We start from the raw sequence: 25,662 nt of genomic DNA on the forward strand, positions 1-25,662 counted from the left end.
TAAAAAGCTTCAAATGTCATAGTTTTGGGAAAATGCTGAATTCCTATTATGTTATGATGCATTTGATTAAGAATGAATGAATGAAGTAAAATTGTCATTATATCAAACGTTTTAACAATCATAAACGATTGTTATCCTCATTACGATTCTTATTCTTATTATTCATTTTTTGTGTAAAATGTGTTATGTGAAAAATCCCTCACAGGTTTTCCTGAGATCAAAATAAAGTTACTGAGTAGATTTTGAATTAAAAAATTGGTTTATAAAAATGATTCTGGTCTCTTTTATTTACATATATTTTGAACAAACAAACAAAATAAATAAATAAACAAAAAAATAATAATAATTTCTCTACTTTCCAAGCTATTATTTACTTCTTCTTCTTTTTTTTTTTTTTTTAAAAATTTGACAGTATCTAGAACATTTGTGCAGCACACTGTTCTGCTGTGACTAAACAAAGTCCACCGTGATTTGACACAGGTTCCTGCTGGGCAGATAATAAGGGTAAAAGGGTAAAAACAAAACTTACACGTGATTGTTGGAATATTATTGCTGTTGTTGTGTATTGTTGGAGTGACATTTATGCCATAATAAATAAGTAAGTAAGTAAGTAAGTAAGTAAGTAAGTAAGTAAGTAAGTAAGTAAGTAAGTAAGTAAGTAAGTAAGTAAGTAAGTAATCTCAGCTTCAATCGCTTTGAGGAGCAGAACGTTGCTCCACGTCAAAATTTCCTTCCGGAACCTGAAAAAGGACGTACGAGGGGAATGTTTTACAACACGGACCTGGATGTGGGCTCAAGATGGAGTGGGGTAGTTACTTCCGGTTTCGTCGACGAGTACAGGCGTCGATGGTCGATCAGTAAAACAAAACTTTAATAATAACTAGATTCTAATTATAAATGAATCAGCGAAGGGTTATCTTCTAATGTGCACATGCGTGGCTTTGTTAATCAATTTGTAGACATTACAAACACAAAGGTTCCGGTTGATTCTGTTAAAATTCAAATAACTTCAAATTTAAATAAATAATCCCAATGAAGTCATACACAGAAATCCAGTAACAATGAACAATTTACATGGAGACAAAATGCGGTATATGTTAATATAACAAATTATCTTACTAATGTTCAATAGCTAATTTCTCCCAGTCTTCTTTTAGCTGTAAAATAGATAATAATTCAGTGTTGCAGATCAGACTGATCATGAGAGAAAAGGAATATCATTAATTATGTTATTCTCGTGTTTCTTATTACCAGAATTCATTCACTAATTTATTACAACAATAACAAACAAATCCAATTTTGTTTTGAGTCCATGTCTAATACTTACTCTCATAAATTAATGAACGACAACAGAAAACTTCTTTCTTTAATCTGCTCTTTCTCAAATGTAATCCTCATTCTAATCTCAGGACTGTATGATGCGAACGGTGGAGACGGAGGAGGGATTTTTCTTGTCCTTCAATCATCTTTGGCTCCACATGTTGTTCCTGTTGTGTGACATTTCTTCGCTTCTCTTCTTTACTGGAACTCGTTAAACACAGACTTCTTTTCTTTTAATCTCCAAAATGTTTGTGTGCGACCACATCTGAAGATTATTATCTGCACTTATGAGAAGAGCAAGACGTCATGGAGCTCCTGAGGACTTTCCCGTCACTGTTTACCGTCCAGAGGTTACCTGTCAGGTGCGCGCAGCTCAGATTGAACTCCTCACAGAAGAGGAGGGATGAGTTCAGAGGACACGTGTCTTCTGGTCCAGACTTCAAGGACTTCATCAGGGGACTCCCACACACTCAGAGAACTGCAGAGGAACATCTCACAGAGACACATGAGTACCTGGGTGAAGATCTGCACGTGGGGACCTCCAGGAAAGGTCAGTGTGCAGCTCTGGGAGAACATCTGCAGACATGTGTTGTTTAACTGATTGTTCTGATTGTGGTCTGCAGTGTATTTTGAAACCTACGGATGCCAGATGAATGTCAGCGACACACAGATCGCCTGGTCCATCCTGCAGAAGAAAGGCTATCAGCGCACTGCTTCCTTAAACGAGGTACAGCTGGATTACAAGGAGAGTTTCACATTTCTGTCACCTGTTTCAGTCTAATTAATCTCTCTTTGTGTGTGTGTGTGTGTGTGTGTGTGTGTGTGTGTGTGAGTGTGTGTGTGTGTGTGTGTGTGTGTGTGTGTGTGTGTGTGTGTGTGTGTGTGTGTGTGTGTGTGTGTGTGTGTGTGTGTGTGTGTGTGTGTGTGTGTGTGTGTGTGTGTGTGTGTGGTGTGTGTGTGTGTGTGTGTGTGTGTGTGTGTGTGTGTGCGCGCGCTTGCAGGCTGATGTTGTTCTGCTGGTAACGTGCTCCATAAGGTGAGAAGTTACACCCAACATCTGGAATGCAATCCAGGAAAGCAGCTAGTAGGAGGAAGACGCTCTATAATCTGAATGTTAGTGGAGGAAGATGCTCTAAAATGTGGAAGTCAATAGAAGGAAGATGCTCTATAATGTGGACATTAGTAGGATTAAGATGCTTTGTAATCTGGATGTTAGTAGAAGGAAGATGCTCTGTAATCTGGATGTTAGTAGAAGGAAGATGCTCTGTAATCTGGATGTTAATAGAAGGAAGATGCTCTGTAATCTGGATGTTAGTAGGATTAAGATGCTCTGTAATCTGGATGTTAGTAGAAGGAAGATGCTCTGTAATCTGGATGTTAATAGAAGGAAGATGCTCTGTAATCTGGATGCTAGTGGAGGAAGTTGCTCTATAATCTGGATGTTAGTGAAGGAAGATGAAACTGATCCGTTTCCGAACAGAGAAAAGGCCGAACAGACCATTTGGAACCGCCTACAACAGCTAACAGCCATGAAGAAGAAGCGAGTGAAGAGTCACACGCCCATGAAAATCGGTATCTTAGGTACGACTCTGCAGGCTGATGTGTTTCTGATCTCTGTGGCGCTCTAACCGGATGCTCCGTGCAGGCTGCATGGCCGAGAGGCTGAAGACCGAGCTCCTGGAGCGGGAGAAGCTGGTGGACGTCCTCGCCGGGCCGGACGCTTACCGGGATCTCCCGCGCCTCCTGACGGTGGCTGACGGAGGTCAGCAGGCGAGCAACGTGCTGCTGTCGTTAGAGGAGACGTACGCCGATGTCATGCCCGTGCACCATGCTGCTCGAGGGAACAGCGCCTTCGTGTACGTTTGACGGTTGATTAACTAAACTCATGAATTTGGGAGAGTTCCAATTCCAAAGTTGGAGGTTAAAATGCTTCCAAGACACTGGAGGTGATTCCAATTGATCCAATTGGGGAAAAAGCTATCGCTGAATACATTTAATAAAGAATATCTTGGAAGAAAAACACAGTTTCATTCAACATGGAACAATAAAAATGAGTTTACTACCAGGAACGCTGGTTTACTGATGCGTTTGAATTTGTAACATGAAAGTTATGATGAAGATGCTTGATTGCTAAAACGGACAAAACTATAAGTAGGCTGAAGAAGATAATCCACAAAAATAGCCAAAACAGTTAAACTGACTGAAAGTGAGAAAACAATGTTAAAACAACTTTAAAAAGTCAGAAATAAACAAAACTGCAAAAATGGGTACAATGCTAAACCAGATAAAGGCTAAAATGGCTAAGCCTATTAAAATGGATAAAAACTATAAAATGGCTAAAACCATTTGGAAAACCATTAAAATAGCCTGTTTGAAAGAATAAACAGCAAAAAGCTAACACCATTTTAAATATCAGCTAAACTGTCTAAAAATTTTAAAAGAAAAATAGCTGTGGGTTTTTACCATTTTCAACCGCTAAATTGACAGAAATTGAGAAAAACTGTTAAATCGACAAAATAAAGATTTCTTAATTTGGCTAACAATGCTAAGCATGTAAGAGATGGAGCTAGCCTAATGGCTATAATTACTATAATGTTTAAAACTTAATAAAATGGAACGACTAAAACTAGTTCATCAGCAAAACGCCAACAGCTATGATAGCTAAATATAGCAGAAATGGTGGAAATGGCCAAAATTGAGAAACACTGTTGAAACAACTAAATATAAATGAAAAAGTGTCATAAAATTGCTAATTTGGCTCACAATGCTAAACCTACTAAAACATATGAAGGTAGCTTAATAGCTAAAATTATTCAAATCAGCAAAACGCTAACAGCTATGATATCTGAATAAACGGCTCAAGTGGCAAAACTGCTAAAAAGGCAGGAAACGGCTAAAATTGTGAAATTAGCTAGAACAGTAACGGGCTGTAAGGAAAATTTGTCAAAGAATGCAGTATGAAGAGCGGGAAAAACAATATAGATGTCTCACTCGTGTATTAAAACTAATTTATGTTTTTACACGTAGACATAATTATAGTGTTTTTACCCCGAGATTTCTATGTTTTTGTCATCATGAGAACAGTTTCTCTGCTTTTCTCCAAATTTTCTCCAAAACTCTGAAGTCAATCTTATGTGTGTGTGTTTCAGCTCCATCATGCGAGGCTGTGACAACATGTGCAGTTACTGCATCGTGCCGTTCACTCGCGGGAGGGAGAGAAGTCGACCGTTCAGCTCCATTATGGAGGAAATCCGAGTTCTGTCAGACCAGGTGGAGTTGAACTAAAACCACGTAGACGTGGACCTTCCAGATTTGAGACTGTGGATTATTGAAAACACCTAAACCCTGAAGTCTTCTCGTTGTTGGTTTTGAATGGGAGGTTTTGCAGGATTTTCACTGCTGTGTGTAAAAAATGCTGCAACTTGCAGATAAAATGTTCAGAAATGTGTTAGAAAGCTGCTCTTTTCAGCTGTTTGGAGAATCCTGCTGTACATTTGTAACATTCAATGGTTTCTGTTTTTGTTAGCTGTTAGCTTTAATGCTATTGTCTGGAACAAAAAGACATTTTTCTGGTGAGACACATGAAGAGGGAAAATGTCTTTGTGAATATTTGAACAACGTTCTTCTGCCAACATGTTGACTGTACTTAAATGTTACTTGTTAGCATGGTGAGCTAAGGTGAAACATTTGCTAATAGTAGCATTAAAAAATAATCCCATCAATAATCATGTGAGATGCTTCTGTATTGTGAGGAAAAAAACCTCTATACGAGATGACGAATGAGCATAATGCCATCCAGTGTTGCAGTACCACTCCTTACCACAAGGTGGTGTAGTAAATCGATCTTTGATATGAGCTGTAAATGTATGTTGTAAAATTTTGAGATGAGCATGTAGCATATCCACAGATTCTGGTTCTGTTCCTCTGATTTGATGGACTTGATGGTGTTTGTGTTGGGTGCTTGGCGTTCAGGGTGTGAAGGAGGTGACGTTGCTGGGTCAGAACGTGAACAGCTACCGGGACACTTCGCAGGAGAACTTCTGTGGCTCTTCGCCCACGAAGCTGAGTCGCGGCTTCAAGACCATCTACCAGTCAAAGCGAGGCGGTCTGCGGTTCTCCGACCTGCTGGACCAGGTGTCCCGCATCAACCCCGACATGCGGATCCGCTTCACCTCTCCTCACCCCAAAGATTTCCCAGACGAGGTTCAATCGACCGCCTGAACGTGCCCTCAGAACGAACGTGTCCCAAGTTCTAAGAGTGGATGTCGACTTTCGCAGGTTCTACATCTGATCGCAGATCGAGGGAACATCTGTAAGCAGATTCACCTGCCTGCTCAGAGTGGAAGCAACCAGGTGCTGCAAGCAATGCGTCGTGGGTAAGAGGTCATTGGTATTCTCATTTAAAAAAACAAACAATCAAAATGATTCAATCTGTTAAATATGAACTGCTTCAATTACCAGATACACCCGAGAGGCTTATCTGGACCTGGTCAAGAACATCAAGCAAATCATCCCAGGTACTCAACACACCTCCCACAGGTCATTATTGGTATTGTGCGGTATTCTACAGTAAGTTCCCTGAAAATAGATACAATTCCTCAAAAATGAACTCAGAAAGTTGACAGAAGGCTCCATTTGCATCCGACTGTGTATTTATTGATGTGGGTCGCGTCAATGGTCATTTCAAGTCTGCGCTGAACCAGACTACAGGTGGAGTTCCTCAAGGCTCCATACTGGGCCCACTCCTGGTTAACAGCAACCTGCTCCCACTGGCTTAGTTGTTTGATAGCAATACAATGTGTCATCATAACCACGCTGATGACACAAGGATTTACATCACTCTCTCACCTGGAGACTTCAGTCCAATAAAAATGCCAAAATTCTCTTGGGCTTCTCAAAGATGTTCTCGTAATGGGTAATCAAGGTCCAAATCCTGGAGATTCTTGAAGTCTTTCCTTCTCTGTGTGTCAGATGTGAGTCTGAGCAGCGACTTCATCTCCGGTTTCTGTGGCGAAAGCGAGGACGACCACCAGCAGACGCTCTCTCTGATCCGGGCGGTGGGCTTCAACGTAGGATTCCTCTTCGCCTACAGCATGCGGAAGGTGAGCGCGTGTCCCGTGCCGGTTCTTCTCCACTGGCTGCTCTGAGATTTTCAAGGTTCGTTCCACTGTTTTTGTTCTCATCTCGTCAGAAAACGCAGGCCTTCCATCGGCTGAACGATGACGTGCCCGCCGAGGTGAAGCAGCGCCGGTTAGCCGAGTGCATCGACGTCTTCAGAGAGGAAGCCCTGAAGGTCAACGCCGCGCTTGTGGGCAGCATGCAGCTCGTCCTGGTGGAGGGAGTGAGTACTGCAGGCACATCATCGCACCATGCGTGGTTTTTCTCCTGCTCTAGATGAATAACTTTCGTTTACTTCTGAGCAGGAGAGTAAAAGATCTGCCGAGGATCTGTGTGGGCGAACCGACGGCAACATGAAGGTGATTTTCCCCAAAGAAGACGTCAGCGTTCAGCCTGCGGGTTCCAGCGCGGCTCCCATCACAGCTGGAGACTACGTGCTGGTGCAGGTAGGAAATATAAGTGTGCAGTTCCAACTCAACTCATGGCTGCATTTCTATTTCCGTTATTTCATTGTCTACTTTCGTTTTAACTTTTTTGATCGGCCAGGCCACGAAAAACAATTCAATTTCAATTCAACTTTATTTATATAGCACCACATAAAACAGAGAGGAACTTAACCAATCAGCCCTCTGACACACTTCTGGGCCGTGACCTGCCAGGTGAGGAGTATAAACAAGATGCATTCAGGGACAATTCAGAGTGTAGGTCACTCCTGTTTTGGATTACCTCTGTGCTGAGATTCATGCTGAATATTTCAGGACATATTTTTTTATGTGTCACTTTTCAGAGTCGGTTTTACAAAGACAACTGAATGTTCTTTCTACGTAATAAAAAAGCTTTGTTGTCTCCTGATCACCAGGTTGCCAGATAAAACTAGTTCAAGTAGAGCTTGTTCAAACTACCATTGCTTCTAAGTTGTAGCAGATATTTTACAGAAATCAAGCAACAAATCTGTACAATTTAGACAATTTTAAAGCTTTACTGAGTTCGTTTGACAACATCTGCATAACACTCATAGTTGGGATATGGGTTAAGATTATTTAAAGTTGTTCAATGGATATTATTGCTTTGGCAGCTTAACATGATTTTCAGTCATTGTGAGTTTCCGTGAACGCTCGGATGAGCGGGTCCCTTAAAATCAGGGGTCTCCAACCTCGGTCCTGGAGAGCCCCTGTCCTGTATGTTTTAGTTCTCTCCCTGCTTCAGCTTACCTGAATCTAATGATGATGTCATCAACAAGGTTGTGAAAAAGCCCAATAACGAGCCCCTCATTGCAATCAGGTGTGTTGCAACTGGGAGAGAGCTCAACCCTGCAGGACACCGGCCCTCCAGGACCGAGGTTGGACACCTCTGGTTTAAATGTCGCCGCAACATGATCTGGTCTCCTTTGGTAAAGGATGTGTCAGTGTTTCTATGCTAAAGGAGGCTCACACACACAGCAGATTCTGAATGTAGCTCCTATGATCCAATATTCAAATGGATGACAAGCTGGATTTGGGGGGAAAAAAATGTTAATACAATGTTTTTGGACCAACATGAACCATGTAAAAGTGTTGAAAAACTATATAATATGACCCCTTTAGTTGCACTCCAACTATTTTGACTAGTGCTATATAAGGGGTTAATGAGGTGTCCCTTCTTTCCTAAGCAGAAGTGAAATGCTTTGTAGGTTACCTTCATAGTTTTTGAAAATGTAGAATTTCAACACTTTTAGCGTCAGTCTGAAAAAAACATGATTAAATGTTATTATCTGTAAGAAAAATCTGTTGGGAAGTGATTAACCGGACAAAATTACATTGTGCTTTAAAACTTCGGCCCCGTTTACATAACTGTACTCGGAGCCACTGAAAATGCTACTATTTGAAAACACACAGGCTTTATGTAGATGGCAAAAATGCTGCTCCAGCACATGCACGCAGGGTTACGGGTTAACGGGCTTCATGCTGCAAGATTCTACTTCTGCATGTAGAGACACTGTTTTGAGCCTCTGCTTCTCCAAAACTTGCCATAAAAGTGATATTTCTGCTCTTCGTGACCTCGTCTTGTGCTGCTTCCCATGGCCCAGAACTCCAGTAGCTGACGGCCGTGAGTGATGCGTTCAGGTGCATTACGTAAAGCCGCGCCGCTCGACTCCGTGGCTGAGAAATCTTCTTCCTCAGAATCACAATCAGCAAATAACCGATAAAATTGTCAACAGAGATAAAACCCTGTGATTGTGCATTTCTCTGGAGGAATTTCCAGCACTATGAAAGACAGATTTGGGGGAATTGATGAAAATAAACAAACCCCGATTAAAACTAGAAGTCACAAAATGATGACTATATCCATAAAGGGTTAATCATATCATTTATCCGTTTGAAAAGAAAATGACAGACAAGTGGAAGTTGTCCCTCATGATTTCATACCTCGTGTGTTTCAGATCTCGTCGGCCAGTTCCCAGAGCCTGAGAGGTCGAGCGCTCGGTCACAGCCGCCTGAGAGACGCTGTGCGGCAGTGTGACACTCTGCACGGCCTGCTGACCTCGTGACCACTGCCATGACTGAAAACTCCCGAGAGCTGCTTTTGTAAATGAACCTTCTTTATTTAAACTGAACTGCTGTGATGACAAATAAAAACATTTAACTGATAACTCTCCACAATAAATGAACAATGTACATATTGCAGAAGTTAAAATAAATTTCAAATGTGGCAGAAGATTATTCATGATTACGGTTTTGTCTGGATTAAAAGTTATCCGTCATGGACACTGTACAGGCACTCAATAGCTCATATTTAACTTTCTCTTCATAATTAACCCTAAACATTCCAAAGTTGCTTCTTAATATGTCACATGACCAGACAATGAATTAAAGGATAACCTATACTTCATAAAATACAGAAACCCACAGAAAGTTCAATCAACTAATTGAAAAATGGTTCATTGACAGCTCTAATTTAATTCCTGGTGGCCAAAGGTTAAAAGTCTGAAGCACAGCAATCAAGAAAAAAAAAAAAGACAAAAACCAACAAAATCATCAAGCTGCTGTTTCTGAAAAGCTGCTGGAGTAAACCGAGGACACACTATGGAAGAAGAAAGAAAAACGCAGGTAGTCACGGGTGGTGTAAATCAGGTGGCACGAGAAAGAACACCGTTTTAAATGAAGGAATCTCAATGTGAAGTGTTTGTATTTATCACAAATCAACACTGGACGGACGAGCCACATTATTCTTCCTGTTGTGGCTTTCCGAGTGATTGAACAGAGCTTAATGGGACGCTCCTCGCCGCAGGCAGGATGTCGGAGATCAGCACATTTGGAGAGAAACAGGAGTCCGAAGCTCGGAAGGAGAATTTTCCGTCCGTCAGCAGAAAGCGCTTCAGAGGAGGGGGCGTGTTCCAGAAAGGATGGTTGTGTCAAAAAACAATGAAGAGCTGCTTCTTCCACGGTCGTTCCTGGGAGTGCAGCTCAGACCATGAACTGAACGTCTGTCCCAATCAGCATGTAGTCCTGCAAACCAAAAACAGCTCTCACATTGTGAATTCTGCTCATCGGGTAGAGATTTTATTTTTTAAACCAAATTTGTGACCGAGTGAAGCATAAAACTACTGGATACCATCATCTGACCTTCAGGATGTGAAGCTGAGTGCTCACAAGCTTCATCTTGCCAATGGTCGGCAGTGGATATCCTTCAGCAAGACGCGCTGCGAAAACAAACGTCTCGGTTACAGAAACATCTTGTTTTTAATGTGCTTGTGTTGATTGATCGCAGTTCCTGCAGGGATTACTACTAACAAAAAGTAACAAAGGTTATCTGGATCTATAAATGTTTTAAAACAGTACTGCTCATTTCTATAGACTCATTAGAGCAGACGTGGATGTCATGCAGCCTCCGCATCACAAGTATTATGGATTGAAACCATGTACACGATTGGTTTACTGGTTTACAGGTTTTAACGACATTTGAACCTCATATCTGATGTAAATATTGAGAATTAAAAGGAAATTTTCATTAAATCAGTCAACAACAATTTAATATCCTCTAGGTTACTCCCATTTATCCCGGAAAAAGTGCCTGGGATTGCTGGTGTCCTAACTGGGAAGTTTGAAAGCTTAATTTCCTAGTTTTAAGAACATATCTAAACATTGTTGAACTGGGAAGTTCCCACTTAGATAGTGGGATGTTCCTGAGACATTATCACGAGTTCACTCATTAAGTCAGCATCTATAGATTAGCATTAAAGTGTTTCCTTATGATGTATTCTGATAAGCTGATAACTCAGTTAAAGTGAAAATGGATCGATCGTTTCTTAATTTCAGCTTCAGTATCGCGAGCCAGCAATGCTTCCAACCTAACTTTCCCGATCTGAAGAGAAAATACCGGAAACACGAGATACTGTGTGACTCAGAAAATAGTTTTCAATCACTTTGACAGACAAGTTGTGATTCCTCACATAAGTTATGTTCATTGTTGTGTCAGTTTGAGGCACAAGAAGAAATATTTTGACTGCAAACCAACTAAAATCCTCTGAAACCAAATAATGAATGAAGTTTAAAAAAATTTTAAATCGATGACTTACCATTGAGGTTGGGTAATATCACCAGATCGAGGACCAGCTTGAAGATGTTGTTGAGTGATTCGACCTGCAGGATTAAGTTCAGTTCATGTTTACAGATTTCTTTCTGAATACGACATGCGTGTGAGAGTAACTTTACTGGAATCAAATGAAAAGTCCGTTGTGGAGCGAAGTCCTGAAGCTAAATGGGTTTCAAGGTCTTATTTTAATTTCCCACATGTTATGTAACAAGCTTGAACACTTTAGCTGAGCTGTGCCTGATGTTCTCACAATGTGAAACCCAAGCCTTGATGTTCAAACTGGATACTACAGCAACTCACTACTGCCACCTAATGCACATAAAGTGACTTAACTTTGATTTACATTCCTACTTTTCAATCAACCCTATACATTATTTTAAAACAAATCGGAAAAAGTTTTATTTTACTTTTGAAATCAGCAGACTGGTGATGTGCAGACTGACACCAAAATATCAATACCTTGTGTTTTTGGATTGATTGTCATGTTAAAATATTGACGTTTGCATTCTAAATATGTGTTTATTTGTCAAAGTTAAAAGATGTTGTGCTATTTAGGTCCTATTAAAAGGCAGCCAGCACAATTACTTTTTTTTAGGTTTAGTTTATTTAATTAATTGTAAAAAGAAAAAAGAAAAATAAATCCTGAATGAGAGGGAGCAGAAAGAAGATTAACTTATATACACTGCCCCTTTATATCAATTCATCTTTTCTATTGAAAATTAACACCAATTATCAGCCATGTTGGAAACCACATGTACAGTACGTTAAGTCTAAGCTGTCAAAAACCGTTGGTATATTATATAATATTAAAACTTTACTGAACAGAAATGTCTGTATATATTGTACTCCTCTCTTGTGCTACCATACTTATTATATTGCTCAGAAATTTGTTTGGTTTGCTTGTAAAACAAACCTGAACCCAATCGTTAAACTACAAAAAAGAAAAATAAATAACGCTGGATTCCGACAAATCGACTCTTTATAAGAGCCGAACAATTAAAATTTATGGATATAGTTAAGATAACATTGCTGGAAATTATGTTTGGTGCTGTGAATGGGAACTTTCACATGAGCATCCAATCCTTTTTAAGAAGAGGACATTATAATTCTAGAGGTTTGCTTCGGTTTGAAATTCACAAAATAAGAACCAACATCAAACAAAAGTGTGTTTCAGTTGTTGGGGTGACATTATGGAACGATCTTAGTGATCAATTTAATTTAATCCATTCTCTTAAAATTCAAAAAATCTCTAAAATGTGATATGATTAATACATATCAATTATGTGAATAGTCCCTGCAGTACATTTCCTTAATTGAAAGAAGAAAAAAAACATTTAGAGAAGGTTATAGATGAAGGTGAGCATCGTGGCAAAAGTTTATTTGTTTATTGTTGTTGAGTTGATGTGATGTACAGGGTGGGCTGAAAAAAATAAAAAAAGCATTGCTTCTGCCCAAACCCTTTTTTGGTTGTGTTCTTGAAGGGAATATGCAATTGGTGAATGTAAACAACCAAAATAAAACTTCATTTCATTTCAAAAGCAAACAGCAAATATCAAACAAAATGACTATAAAATCCCAGAGACCTACAGAGCTGCTCTCCCTTATATATCAGTTAGTTTTCTCAAAAAATACATACATAAATATACTTTGATTCTCCTGTGTCATTTCTTTGTATTTCAATAAAAACCTTGCTTTAATCGTTTTTTTAAATCTACCGTGTGCTCTTCTGCTTGGATCTTTAACCGCGAGGATGAGATGTGTTCAGATGACGGCTGATCGTGAACACAGTCATGTTCGGAGCTCGAGCACTAAAAGAGACACGACCTTGGTCTTGACTGAGAATTTCACAGCTTTGAGTTCTTTCTCTTACACATAAATTTGAAGTTACTCTTCCACATATATTGAGGATTCCAGCTGTTATTTTAGCTGGTACTGGATTTGAAACAGGAATCAGAGATCTCTACTTTGAGCAGCAGGGATTCATTCGTGATTTCAACACTTCATTTTATGTGCTTGCCTCTTTTCTAAATTCTAATCGGGTCAGATTTACCTTCCTGATGTGGAACCATTTCGTGCTGGACTGTATTGACGGCTCGTGTCAGAGTGCAGTTCTTACCTGAAACGCTCCAACGTAACTGGTGACGAGGGTCATATTCATTCTGTGCAAATGAGGGACAAAATTACAATGTCATTTCCATTTTTACAAGGGGTCAGAGTTCAGCCTCAGTTTATTTCTTTCCTTTTTTGTAACTCACTTGTGGAGGGTGACTTCTCCGGCCAGCTTTATTCCGCTGACAAACACTCGGCCGCCGACGCCGCTCTCCTGTCAGGAAGGTAGTTAGCGGGGTTGAAGTGTTTTTCCTCCAGACAAGCAAAGAGGCTTTCATCTCGTCAGCCGGATGACTTACCAAGTTCAGGATGAAGAGAGGAGAGAGCGTGGCGTTGGGCTGGATGGCGTAGGCTGTCACCGAGGCAGTGGCCTGGATTGTCATGTTGTCGGGTTCAAACGTGATGGTGGGGCTCCTCACCGTCTTCACCAGCAGCTTCATCGGCAGATTGGGGAATTTCTCCTTAACCTAAGTATGAAATGTGCAGTGAACTGGTTTGCGGCACTGCTAAAGGTATCTGTAGCTTTTAAAAAGGTGGTGGAGTAGGTGGCTACTTGTGGCACGAAGACGCCGAACGACTTGGTGGTGAGTCGGAAGGGAGAACTTTTCGGGATCTGTGGTGAAAAGACGAGAAAGATCAACAATCAGTGAGATCTTGTGGAGTAAACCGTGATCTCATCGGTCAAAAGAAACAATCGTGATGAAATCTTTTGTCGGGTCTTGAAAGTTGTGGACAAATCGCAGATGGAGGAGTGACCACAGACTCTCACTGCACCTCAGAATGTTTGATGTTTTTGTGTATTGTTTATTCCTGGGATCCAGAATAGGATTGCTGATATCAGCCACTTGTGATGTGCGAAAATGCCCCGAGGAAAACGTAACGTTTCTGAAACGCTGCTACTGCGCATGCACACTCCAGCTGTAGTAAGTAGTTCTGCACACGCACAAGTAGAGGGACAACAACACTGGCGGCCTCTGGAGGGTCAACAACTGCATAGTTGTGTTTATATGGACTTGGTTTCATTTCCATTAAAACAGATTGTGTCCAGACACACACACATTAGATGCAGGATCGTTTAACAGCCTGCGTCAAATTGGCTCGGAGTTTGATGGACACCACTGACAGCGAATCAGTGGCGGACTAAATCAGTCTGTTCATTTTGACATCAGGAAGGGAATGAGGCAAACTTAAGAGGAAAATATTTCTTTCTTTCTTGATGTTAAGTGAATAATTCCAGAAAAGCCAACCTGTTTGGTCACCTTGGGACATCTCTAACACACAAATTTGTTCTCAAAGCAGGAACCACTTCTTTTGCTGTAGATAATTTGTCATTTTTCCACTTCACAGGTTATAATTATTTCAAAAATGGGATCTTCTGCGGTTCCTTTTGCATTGTTTCTGAAATACGCATGAATGCTGAAATTCAAGTGACTGTACGGAACTGAACCTGAAAACGGGAAATATTGGTTTGAAGTCCAAGAATCAGGAAGATCAGTTCATGAACTCAAGTGTAGATATCAGGAGTTTATTAGAAACTACATACTTGCTAAAATAGTCTGAATTTGATTTGCTAGATTTGTTCACATCACATCCCTGACCCTTTCAATAAATTTTCAAATGTCACTTGTATAGGACACTCACCAAGTTCTTTTTATTTAGTTTATTTCTACAAATTCATTTTATTTAATTTTGAGAAAAATTTGCAAGCCGGTGAAAGCCAGCAATCTTTTTTGATGAGTTTAGGGAAATATGCATATGCGAGGCTTCAGAAAACATCCTAAAACCAACAGGCGTTCACCAACATAAGCCAAAATCTGTGGCAAACAGGATTTCCAATTGAATTATTCAGCATATGAGACAGAAGCATTAATTGTTACTACTTTCATTATGTCTTTTTTGCACTAAAACAAAGGGGAAGTTTGGGTTTTGTTTATTCCTGTGGTCATTTTCCAGCTCTGGCCCAGTTGAGATCAACCCGGCTGTGAGTTGCACTTCAACTGAAAGGAGCTGTATTTGTTAGAGAGACTCCAGGAATCTTCTAACCATGTCATCAGTGACGGAGAGGCTGAGCACTCCGGCTGTCATGTAGACGAACGCCCCCGAGTTGACGGTAAAGGCCGACATTCCCAAGTACATCATGTTGTTGGCCTCAGTCGGCATGGAAAAGTCCTTGGGAGAGAACGGAGGCTCTTGATGTTTCCCGATGTTGTAAAATTCACCCTAAAAATAAAACACACACAGGAAATGTGACATTTGAACTTTATCTAAAAGGGTTTTTCCATTCAGGTGTGTAAAGTACTCTACCTTCAGATTCAAATATAAAGAAGTATTTGAAATGATGGGCGACGACACCATGGAATATTCAATCTCTGCGTACTGGTCCACCTTCGCCAAGACTGCAAGGAGACTGATGCTTATTTATTTGTTCTATGCAGAGGCGGTGACCGAGCAAAATAACTGATAAAACAGGGTGTTTTTACCATTCATGGTCTTCAGCTCAGGGTTCAAGTCTGATACTGCACTGCCTATCAGAGGGCAGATCTGAAATAATAGACGAGAACCAAAAGTTTATCAAGACTCCAAATAAAAGCTAAAAAAAAGCACATGCAGTTTTGTGTGTGTGTGTGTGTGTGTGTGTGTGTGTTTACAATAGAAAATAAAGGAGGCTGGTTGGCTCTCACCTGTTTCTCCAGGGACTTACGCAAAGCCTTATCGATGGCCTTTCTGAACAGATTGTACAGCCAGCTGGGACCAACAAAGACACCATTTGTGACGACAAGAAACTCACTTTCCTTCTCATACAACGTCCAGTCGAGCAGTTATTCCCAACCAGGGGTGCCGGCCCCCACGAGCCGTGCTACACATTCATGCAGGGTTGCGAAGCCCTTCTGATTTTAAGAGGTGTATAATTTAGTCAGCATTTAATTCATTTTGGTCACAAAACTTCTAAGTTTAAGTGTTGTTAACATTACAAGTGTATCACTAACTTATTATTTCCAAGTGTCAAAAAAATGGCAGCACGTCAGGCGAAAGACAAGGATGAATTGGTCAAAAAGAATAAAGAAAAAGTACCAAGAGAGTTCCTGTACATCGGATGTGTCTTCATAGAAGCAATGAACAAAATAAGAGCTGAAAAATGGGGGAATCAAAGTTTGGAGTCCCGTTTACACTACAACAAACACAAATGAAAACGGTGATGTTTCAGTAAGTTTGGGCCTTTTGTTTGCACGTAAGCGAAGCTACAAGTTATCGAAAATGATAATATATGAAAACTCTGGCCAAAGTGGAGATTTGGAAAAAACTACATCTTTGTATTTGCATATCGACACTCAGAGGGAGGCGGGGTTTGACGTCACAGTATGCGACAGAAGCGTCATACGTGTACGAGCTGCGTTTCCAGGATTCTGATTGGCTAGCATGACTTCATGCTTCTCGTCACACTGCCCCCTATTGGTCTGGCATGCTCATAGTAGCTCTTAACAAGGTTTTTAATGGCTGAGGTTTACAATGGTAAAAATGTGGCTTCCTCAAGAGAACGGTTGGGAATCACTGTAGTAGAGGATTACTGGTACCTGGCTCCACCATGAAACTTGATATTTACGCCTCCAACGGAGGCCGAGCAGCCGACGGCACTGACCACTGGTCGGCCCGTGTCGTCGCTCTCGATTTTGATGCCTGTTGTGATCGTGAGTCCATTCACTTTGAGGTCGAAAGAACCGCGGTCCTTTCTGTGGAGAGGAGAGAAGAGCTTGCTTGAGAAGAAACCACGTCTTTAATCAGAAAATGTTCTGCATGACCAGATCTTCAATCACTCACATGACTCGGAGGTACTTGACCCTCCATTTTCCACGCAAACTCATGAAGGCTTCACCGATAGACAGTTGCACTCCGATTCCCGTCTCCAGATCCAACGCAGACTTTGGCAATCCTGCGTCTGTTATTTGCATCCTGAAAAAGACCATATGTTTAACTGTTAGTGTAGGAAGCATCCCAGCTAGATATATCACTTGAAAAGATTGCTGTCTTACTCTGACAAAGAGTATTTGACTTTCCCGATGGGAGAGACTTTGGTCGATCCAGACATATCTTGGATTTTGATAGACTTCAGTTTCGACTGAATGGAAGCTATACCCAGCTGTCGCCCTGGCAAAAAGGCGAGAGAATTAGACCAGGAGTCTATGAGAAAGGAGATGATTTAAGGTTTTGTCTAGCACCTTACCATAGTCAAGGCCTTTCTGAGTCAGTTCCACTTTTACTCCAGGACTGATGCTGACAGTCACAGGAAGGAGAACCAACAGAGCCAAGCACTGCAACATCCTGACGTCTGGAAGGAAAAGGACAAGATTCTGAACATTCAAGTGAACCTTTTCCTGTAAACAAAACCAATTGACCTGATTCAGTCGCTTTGAGAAAGACCAAAGTTCTGCTTTTTAGACTGGTTGGAATTTTTGCCGTTTGATGTTGAAAGCTTGTGAAGCAATTTCTTGCTTAAGTAGAGGATGGTAGTTTTTGTTGCATTATGATGTAGTCTATCCTCCATACCAGTAACAATTCACAATCAAGCACAAAGTTGTGTTAGAGACTGGACATCTAGAAAAAACATTGTCCTTATCAGAACAAACACAATGAATCAGAAGGGTCAAAAATATGGATCCCAGCCCAAAACTCAGCTGACACAGCGTCCAATCAGGATGTCCCAACATGACATGACAAAGACTGAGCAAACTGTTGTTCCTAGTTTGTCCAATGTAAGTCACACTGTTTTAGTGTGAGTAGTGGACATACTGTATTACATCACCATGGGCCATTTTCTGTTCATTGCATCCACTTTAGTTTACTAAAAAAGTAACTAACTCTAAGTGAGGTAGTTACTTTTGTGCTGGCAGATTCAGATTAGCATCAGTATGTGTGTCGACTGAAAGCTGCGGAAACAAGGTGGTAAGTGACAAAAGATTTGGAATGATTAATCGCTCCAGTTTTACTGGGATGATTCAATACAGGATAAAGTCGTGATCCCTGAACTGAGGCCCAGTTCACACAACAATGTTTCTTGTGAAAACACATTGAGAAGAAATTTGTGTTTACGCTGCAATGTTTTGAAAACGATGTATTTTTTCATGGAAACGGCAGAAATGCAGAAAACAATGTAGTTTTAATCTTGGGCCATTAGTAGGTGCTGTTCTTTGGTTCCGTATTGAAACCATACACACAAGTGCAAAGAGAATAAAACGCTATTAACATTAACAATTGGAGCACACATACATTCTGGTGGACAGACAATAAAGTTTAATTGTTATTACGGCAACTGTCACCTAATAAAGGACCAAGTCCCAGAAGAATAAGGACTGGCAGTCATGGCACTCTGGAGGAAAACATTGTTGTTACTGGCCAGCTACTGAGTATGTGCAGAAGAACTATTACTACTATTATACTACAGCCGTGGTGTGCATGTGCAGTAGCAACATTTCAGAAAAGTTGTGTTTTCCCCGATTTACACACAATTACAAAATGTGGCAGATTATTACAAAATGCGGCGTTATTACATAATGAGTTGAAAATGTATTACATCATTCCATAATGTTGCGCTACAAGGGGCCTGAAGTGAATATCACAATCCTGCACTGAATGAACGCAAATGACCTTAGCTTTAGGTTTGGGCCTGAAAACTGTCTCAATGATTCCCTCTGCATTGTCTGATGATGACTGTCCACCGTGTCCAATGGAGAATGGACATTATCTACAGGTCTCTGATCCTCAAGTACTCTTCTAGGTGTGGTAGTTTTTAGTCCAAGTTCAAACTGGGGTTAGTTTTAAAGTTTGGAGATTATACGTACATATGGTCGTCACTAGGATCTCTGATTATGAAATTGTGTTGTTATCTGAAACAGAATGAAGGTGTATTATAATACTGGATTGTATGGGCTTGGTCTGAACAAACACGAGATAAACTTTACATTTAGTTGATGACATGTTTGTTTCTCCTCCGTATGAAGCACTCCAAGAGAAACAGGGGATTTCTGCTTCAGTTTATTACTGCAGATAAAACCACATGATCTGTGTTAGACTGGAGTTTATTGAATTAATGTGAGATCCAGTGCTTGAAGTTGTTATCAAGTGTGAATGTGGAAAACTGAAAAGTTGCAGGCTTAAGAAATAATGATCAAAAAAATAAAAGCATGTTGAAGAAGCCTTTTTGAACACAGGACTGTTAGCAATATAAAAAAAATCATAAACATTTTAACAACTTCTGCTTTCACGCTGGTGCTTTTAACTGCTCAGTTTTTAGGAAGTAGGACGAGGTTGGTTATTCCTTGTTTTTAAATCAACTGGCAGATTCTTTCACAGGTGAAACTCAAATAATCAAACACAAACTGAGGCACTCATCATCTCTGACTACACAAACCAAGTGTTTCCAAGTATTTAACTGGAAAAAATCTGAAGTCCATCAGTCCTCATCTGAACACTTTACCCAACAAAAACAGAAAAAGAACCTTTATATAAATACAGAAATCAGGTTTGAAGAGGGAATTCAACTGAGCTTGGATCTCTAATCTTCACCTCAGGTTGTTTTGCTTCTATATTTCTTCAAATTTACACATTAAAAACCTGATCTGTCAGGTACAGACATGCACACTCACCTGAAGTTAGCTGGGTTCAGAAGATTTCCCCGGGTGATGTTTCACCGAGGCGCCAGCTGAGTAAAGTGAAAGAGGAAGGCGAGGCGCATGGCCTTTAACTCACTTAGTTAATCAGGAACTGAAGTCCTGCAGGGGGAGTGGCCCAGCAGCACAATCCTGGAACTTCACTTATCTCCTTCTGCTTGCTCCATAATCTGCACACAGTCACAGTGGTTGAGAAATCTCTGAGCTCTGTGTGCTGTACACATTTCAGGCCTCTTGCATTATTTGATTGCTTCGACTTCCTTGTTTGGATTTCTTGTCAATCATCACATCAGGAAGTAAAGCGCTTCAGAGAAAAACCCAAGTGGTTTCAGCTTCAAAGCAAAAAAAAAAAAGTAATAAAAAATCTGAAACTCAGACATTAGCGTTTAATATTTGTTTTGTTTTTTCCACTGCTCCAAACTTTCTGCAGGCCTTCTATGTTTCTGTAGATTATACAGATTTTAAATTAAAAGTCTTTTCTGTACTAACCTTTAGTGTTAATGCAATTACTAACCTGCCTCTTTTACCTTTTTTGTTGTTGCATTTGGGCTGCTGAATACTTGAATGCTCAAGGACACAAGACAAGTTACTGAGACTGCTGTGGACATTTGTGAGACTGAGCCAAATGTGGGTCAGGGTTTGGACGCACACAGGCTTCTTAAGAAATACAAAGGAAACAAACACAAGTCAATTGAATGAGAGTAAGGTCTCCAACCTATCGCTCTCATTTTCTTAGTCTTCTTCAGTTTATATTGTGGCAACAACCACAAGAATAACAGGTGTTGTCTTTCCAAAGCACCTGGTGTCTGGGGACGTCCAGCTATGACTTTATAGGCCCTTCTATACTTTCCGTGCGTCCACTTCGGTCCATGTGATGTAAATATCGCCATCCACGACTGTGCACGAGGGTGGTCCCCCAGCCCAACCTTTTAAACCCCATGGACTGTGCGCTCTGGCCGCGCATGCGCCACAGTGCGCCGACCACACGTGTGCTCGATCAACATACAGCGCTTTGACTGCGCCAGAGCCAGAGCCAGAGCCAGAGCCCACTGGGCCCTTGTGTGAGGACATCCGACGGTCTCCCTGGCTGTACGATCACAATTTAAAGGACAGTCCCTCCAGGATTTCCAGGGCCTTTTTTGTGATTGTTGCAGGGAAAAATTCCTGAGTTCGCCGGAGCTTTTCCATAAATTTGTGATGATTCATATAGCGCCAAGTACAACAGTCATTTCAAGGCAGTTTTACAGAGAAAACCCAAGAAATCCTCATGAGCAAGCAGAAGCGACTGTGGAAAGGAAAAATAATCTTTTTAATAGGAAGAAAACTGCAGAACCAGGCTCAGAATTGGCCAAATTGCAAAAACAAGCGAAAGTTTTGATGAATAGTTAAAATTTTTCCAGTTTTTTGCAGTAATTAGGGTGCGAGCACTGAAAGTGCTGAAGGACCGGATTGAAACTGTAAAGCTTATTATTGACTCTTATACTTTCTTAATCATGGGAAAACACGGTTTTGAGGGCCTAAACATACAAAACGTTTTGCAACACTTTGCACAGTCATCAGGCCTGGCGAAAAATTTTATCAATTGGAGGAATCACACATGTGACTAGAAAAGTGTCTGAATGGCGCCACCTGAGAAATGACAAAAATTCAGATCCGGATCCCATTTCATCTAGGGCTACGAAAGTCGGCAGACATGTAACACCCCAAGACACACAAAAAAGTCTCTCACACACATACCGAATATTCAACAGGAAGTTCACAATATTGAAATATACTGGATTTTCACAGATTTTGGACCAAATTGAATTTCTTAAGAGAACTAGTCCGAGGGGGGAATTCCAAATGACCTGAAAATTGGCGTGGTGATAGAACAGAGATTGGTGAGCAAAGTATCTCAAAAGTGTCTCAAAATGGTGGCAAAATATCTGAGGGTGTGGGCAAAAATGGACGTTTCGTCATGAAACAGTAAGTGTAGTGTAAAAACAGGAAGTGACATGTAAAAGGCCTCAACATTGCTTGATCAGTGTTGAACTTGGCAAATTGCATCAGAGACCGGTGTAGGTACCAGATCTGTCAAGGCCACCAGATCAGTCCTTGGTGGGGCTTGCGCATGCACTCAGGCCACCAGATCGGTCCGGAGCGGAGTTGGTGCCTGTGCCTGTCGATGACGTTGCACAGTCTTTCAAACCACATGGCGAGTAACAGGGAGTAGGAAATGGAAGGCTTTATTTATTAACTTTTAGGTAATTACTCAATTACTTTAGGAGTTGTTAATGAGTAAATGACCATTTACTTCCATTAATAATTTCAATTTTTCATAAATTATTTCCAGTGATTTATTACTTTCAGTAATCTATTACTTAGAGTAATTTAATGCTAATAACTAACCATGAATCCCATATATATATATATATATATATATATATATACACACATCCAAATGATATGCTCCAAACCGTACGTGTGTTGAATACACACAAACTTCCCACTGTACAGTAGAAACTATTTTCACAGCCAGACACTGTACTGATTGTACTGATAGTTGTCTGATTATTATCTGTGTGCCATTTTACCATTCTCTCTTTTAGTTTTTCCTTATAAGTACTACAACCAATATTAGTTGTAGTTTTCACTGCTTGCCACTGGATTTTCTGGAGGTTAATTTAGTCATAAAGTAATCAAGTAGTAAATATACGTGCACAGTTCTAAATGAATGTTGTGCTTTCTCACTGAATCAGATGAGTGGCTGTTTTACAACTGCCAAGGAAAACCCCTCCTGGTAGTTATGACTCCAAAGCAGGTGTGTGAGGTGCTGAGAGAGTGTCACGACAATGGGGGACATCCAGGGAGACGAAGAACGATGGATAAAGTATTGGCGTCCTACCACTGGAGAACTCAGCGTGAAGATATAAACAAATGGGTGAGAGCTTATAAAGGAAACGTCAAATTGTTCATTGTCAATGAAACAGAATTAAAAAAAAAAATACTCATACATTACTCCAAAAGTACAGAATACTCTTATAATGTATCTTAGAAATTAAATCAAGAAATGACTTTGTTATATCCTATATTCTAAATAATACCCTTTTTTAAAGGTTGACGAGTGTCCCCAGTGTCAGCGGCACGACACACTCAAAACTGTAGCACCTGTGCTCCGTCACCTTGGTGTTCGGGAGGCATGGAGTGTCCTGGGGATCGATCTGATTGGTCCTCTTCCTACCACTGTGAAGGGAAAACGGTAAGTATTTTGTGTAGAAGCTGTTGTCTAAAACTAAATATTAAATGAAATTCAAAGATGCTATTCATTTACAACAAATTGCATGTTATGTTGTAGATCTATACTGACGGCCACAGATCTCTTCACCAAATGGGTCGTGGTCAAATCGATGTCCAACAAAACCGCAGCGGAGGTGGCCAGAAAAATCTCTAATATTCTGCTCGACTTTGGGTTGGTTGAGCGGATTATTACAGACCAGAGCCGTGAATTTGTTAATGAGGTACTGCTATATGTATACAATGTAGTTTTGTGTGACACATATTTGTGCTTCACGATATTTGTAATTGAACCAAACTGTATCTATAAAGATCATTTGTTTACATCATCCTGTCTGCAGGTCAACTGCAGTCTTTTGGCTGCTCTGGGAGTCAAGCACTGCATCCCATCGACTCACCATCCCCAGGCCAATGGACAAGATGAACATATAAACAGAACAATTCAGACTGCACACTCAGAATTACTGTGGGGAGCAGCAGAACGACTGGGATGTTCATTTCAAGGGTGTTGTGTCCAGCGTGTGAACCAGCTCAATAAAGAAACCTGGTGCATCGCTGCTCCCTTGTGACTCAAGACAGAACAGCAGCCAGCGTGTAAATAAAAAAAAGTCCACACATGAATCAGCAGGATATCATGCAGAATTTCAACTTTTTATAACAGTAAACAAACCAAAAACATTCACTATTTTTTGTGTTTTGATCCTCAGAACTTCTGCTCGCTTAACTTTTTCTATTTTTCTTCAATTGTAGTTGTGTTTTTAAGTTTTGTTTCAATTTCTAAAAATATAAACATATACATCTGTTTTTGTGTGTCTGACTGAACCTAAAAGATCACAATTATCTACACGAGACATCATGATTCAGGTGAAAGGAACAACACACTTGTAAAACTCAAAAAGTACAAGAAAAAACTGTTTGTTTTTTTTAAAGAGGAAATGTTATATTTTATTTTGTTTATGTTTGCATGAAGATTTCATTGCTGACGAACAACAACGACTTTAATGATGATGATTTTTTCAGTATGTGACGTCTGTCCAACTCTGTCCATTATTTAGGAAATAATCCAGATTGTGCAAAAGCCTCTCCAGGCTGCTCATTTTCAATTCATTTACCAGGTAAACAAACACAAAGACGCCAAAATAATGGGAATCACCCTGAATTAACCCAAACGGATTAGTTTTTACGTGTTGGCCTTACTTAGCATCTCCAAAACAAACAGCAGATTTCCCATTATTCCTCGCTGCACTGATTCACAGACACAGCAACAGTAAATACACTGAGTTTATGTATTTATGTGGAGTACACAACTTGCATAAATACCAAATTATGAGTTAAATTAATTCAGGAAGTGAAAATATTCAAGTTAATTGGAATTTTTACAACTATGTCCACTTTATTTTATGTATTGTGCCTTAACAAAAGCCCACCAGGCAGCACCTTGTGGATTTTTTTCATGTTTCAGATAAATTGGAAGGAAAAACTAGATAGTGAGACATATTTGTGTTTTTTGGGTATTTCTTGTTTTGCGCTTAGCAAAGCTTCTTTTATCTTAAAAATATGAAAGAAAAATGTGCCCAAACATATGAAGATATATGTAATTTAGCATTCTTCCAACACCGACAGCGTAGTCTGATGCGTCTGTGGCTGTAGCTGATGGCCCGACGAGAGGATTTACCTCCGAGAGCCTCATACAACGGTCGCATGATGTGGGCAGCTCGCGGTATGAAGCAGTGATAAAAGGTTACCATGCCGAGGAACTCTCTGAGTGACCGCGCAGACTGAGGGCGTGGAAAAGCCACTACTGCCTCCACCTTCGACGTAAGGGAAGTCGCTCCATCCCTGGTGACGTAGTGCCCGAGAAAGTCAATGGCAGAGCGGCCAAAAACACACTAAGCTGGATTGATGATTAGTGCGTGCTCGCTGAGCCTAGTGAAGAGGGCCCGTAGGTGGGTGAGATGCTCTTCTTCGGAGGCACTTGCGATGAGAATGTCGTCCAAGTAGACAAAAATGAACGGCATGTCCCGGAGGACTGAGTCCATCAACCGCTGAAACGACTGGGCAGCGTTCTTCAACCCGAATGGCATGCGCAGGTACTCAAACAACCCGAAAGGGGTGATGACTGCAGCCTTGGGGATGTGTGTTGGGTGAACTGGAACCTGATGATAGCAGGTCCACCTTTGAGAAGACCCGTTTGCCAGACAAGTTCGCTGAAAGGTCCTGGATGTGGGGGACTGGGTAGCAGTCGGGCCTTGTCTTGTCATTGAGGCGACGGTAGTCCCCGCATGGACGCCAACCGCGATTGGGTTTGGGGACGATGTGCAAAGCGGGCTGTCTGAGCGGCGGATGATACCCAGTTGCTCCATGTGAGCGAGCGAACTCAGTAAACGCTGCTGCGAGTTTGACCCGGTTGAGTCGTCGCACTCTGGCGAAAGTCGGGGGGCCCTCGGAGAGGATATGGTTCTCCACCCCATGTCTGACTGCAGATGCCAAGAATGTAGGGGATGTCAATTCCAGGAACTCGGCGAGGAGGTGGATATGTTTGTCCTCTTCTGACAACGAGGCTGAGAACCCGTCATAGGCGGCCTCACCACGGGAGCATGGGAGGGAG

At 40.9% G+C, this 25,662-nt stretch overlaps 2 protein-coding genes across 4 annotated transcripts; one reads left to right on the forward strand and one right to left on the reverse strand.

Annotated features, from left to right (window-relative positions):
• The first annotated feature begins 1,453 nt into the window (after positions 1 to 1,453).
• On the forward strand, positions 1,454 to 9,136 carry cdk5rap1 (CDK5 regulatory subunit associated protein 1). The gene is made up of 13 exons (XM_080461224.1): positions 1,454 to 1,870; positions 1,944 to 2,047; positions 2,322 to 2,356; positions 2,801 to 2,901; positions 2,966 to 3,176; positions 4,470 to 4,590; positions 5,293 to 5,523; positions 5,599 to 5,696; positions 5,782 to 5,837; positions 6,292 to 6,422; positions 6,512 to 6,661; positions 6,744 to 6,884; positions 8,858 to 9,136. The coding sequence occupies exons 1-13, from the start codon at positions 1,627 to 1,629 to the stop codon at positions 8,963 to 8,965; spliced, it is 1,731 nt and encodes a 576-aa protein (XP_080317350.1). The 5' UTR covers positions 1,454 to 1,626; the 3' UTR covers positions 8,966 to 9,136.
• LOC308108369 (bactericidal permeability-increasing protein-like) lies at positions 8,768 to 20,032 on the reverse strand. 3 transcript variants are annotated; one of them, XM_080461228.1, is made up of 18 exons: positions 19,758 to 19,990; positions 19,074 to 19,152; positions 18,954 to 18,998; positions 17,339 to 17,443; positions 17,148 to 17,262; positions 16,936 to 17,067; positions 16,692 to 16,847; positions 15,801 to 15,864; positions 15,600 to 15,660; positions 15,424 to 15,515; positions 15,163 to 15,339; positions 13,673 to 13,732; positions 13,419 to 13,586; positions 13,266 to 13,333; positions 13,127 to 13,169; positions 10,994 to 11,057; positions 10,041 to 10,117; positions 8,768 to 9,923 (listed from the first exon to the last, which is right to left on the reverse strand). In XM_080461228.1, the coding sequence occupies exons 4-18, from the start codon at positions 17,433 to 17,435 to the stop codon at positions 9,882 to 9,884; spliced, it is 1,416 nt and encodes a 471-aa protein (XP_080317354.1). In that variant the 5' UTR covers positions 17,436 to 17,443; positions 18,954 to 18,998; positions 19,074 to 19,152; positions 19,758 to 19,990; the 3' UTR covers positions 8,768 to 9,881. The 3 variants fall into 3 exon arrangements, with proteins under 3 accessions (XP_080317354.1, XP_080317353.1, XP_080317352.1); XM_080461227.1 differs by lacking the exon at positions 19,074 to 19,152 and having other exon boundaries at positions 19,758 to 20,032; XM_080461226.1 differs by lacking the exons at positions 18,954 to 18,998; positions 19,074 to 19,152 and having other exon boundaries at positions 19,758 to 20,032.
• Positions 20,033 to 25,662: the final 5,630 nt, after the last annotated feature.

Source organism: Lipophrys pholis (assembly GCF_963383615.2).
Source record: "Lipophrys pholis genome assembly, chromosome: 4".
Lineage (NCBI taxonomy): Eukaryota > Metazoa > Chordata > Actinopteri > Blenniiformes > Blenniidae > Lipophrys > Lipophrys pholis.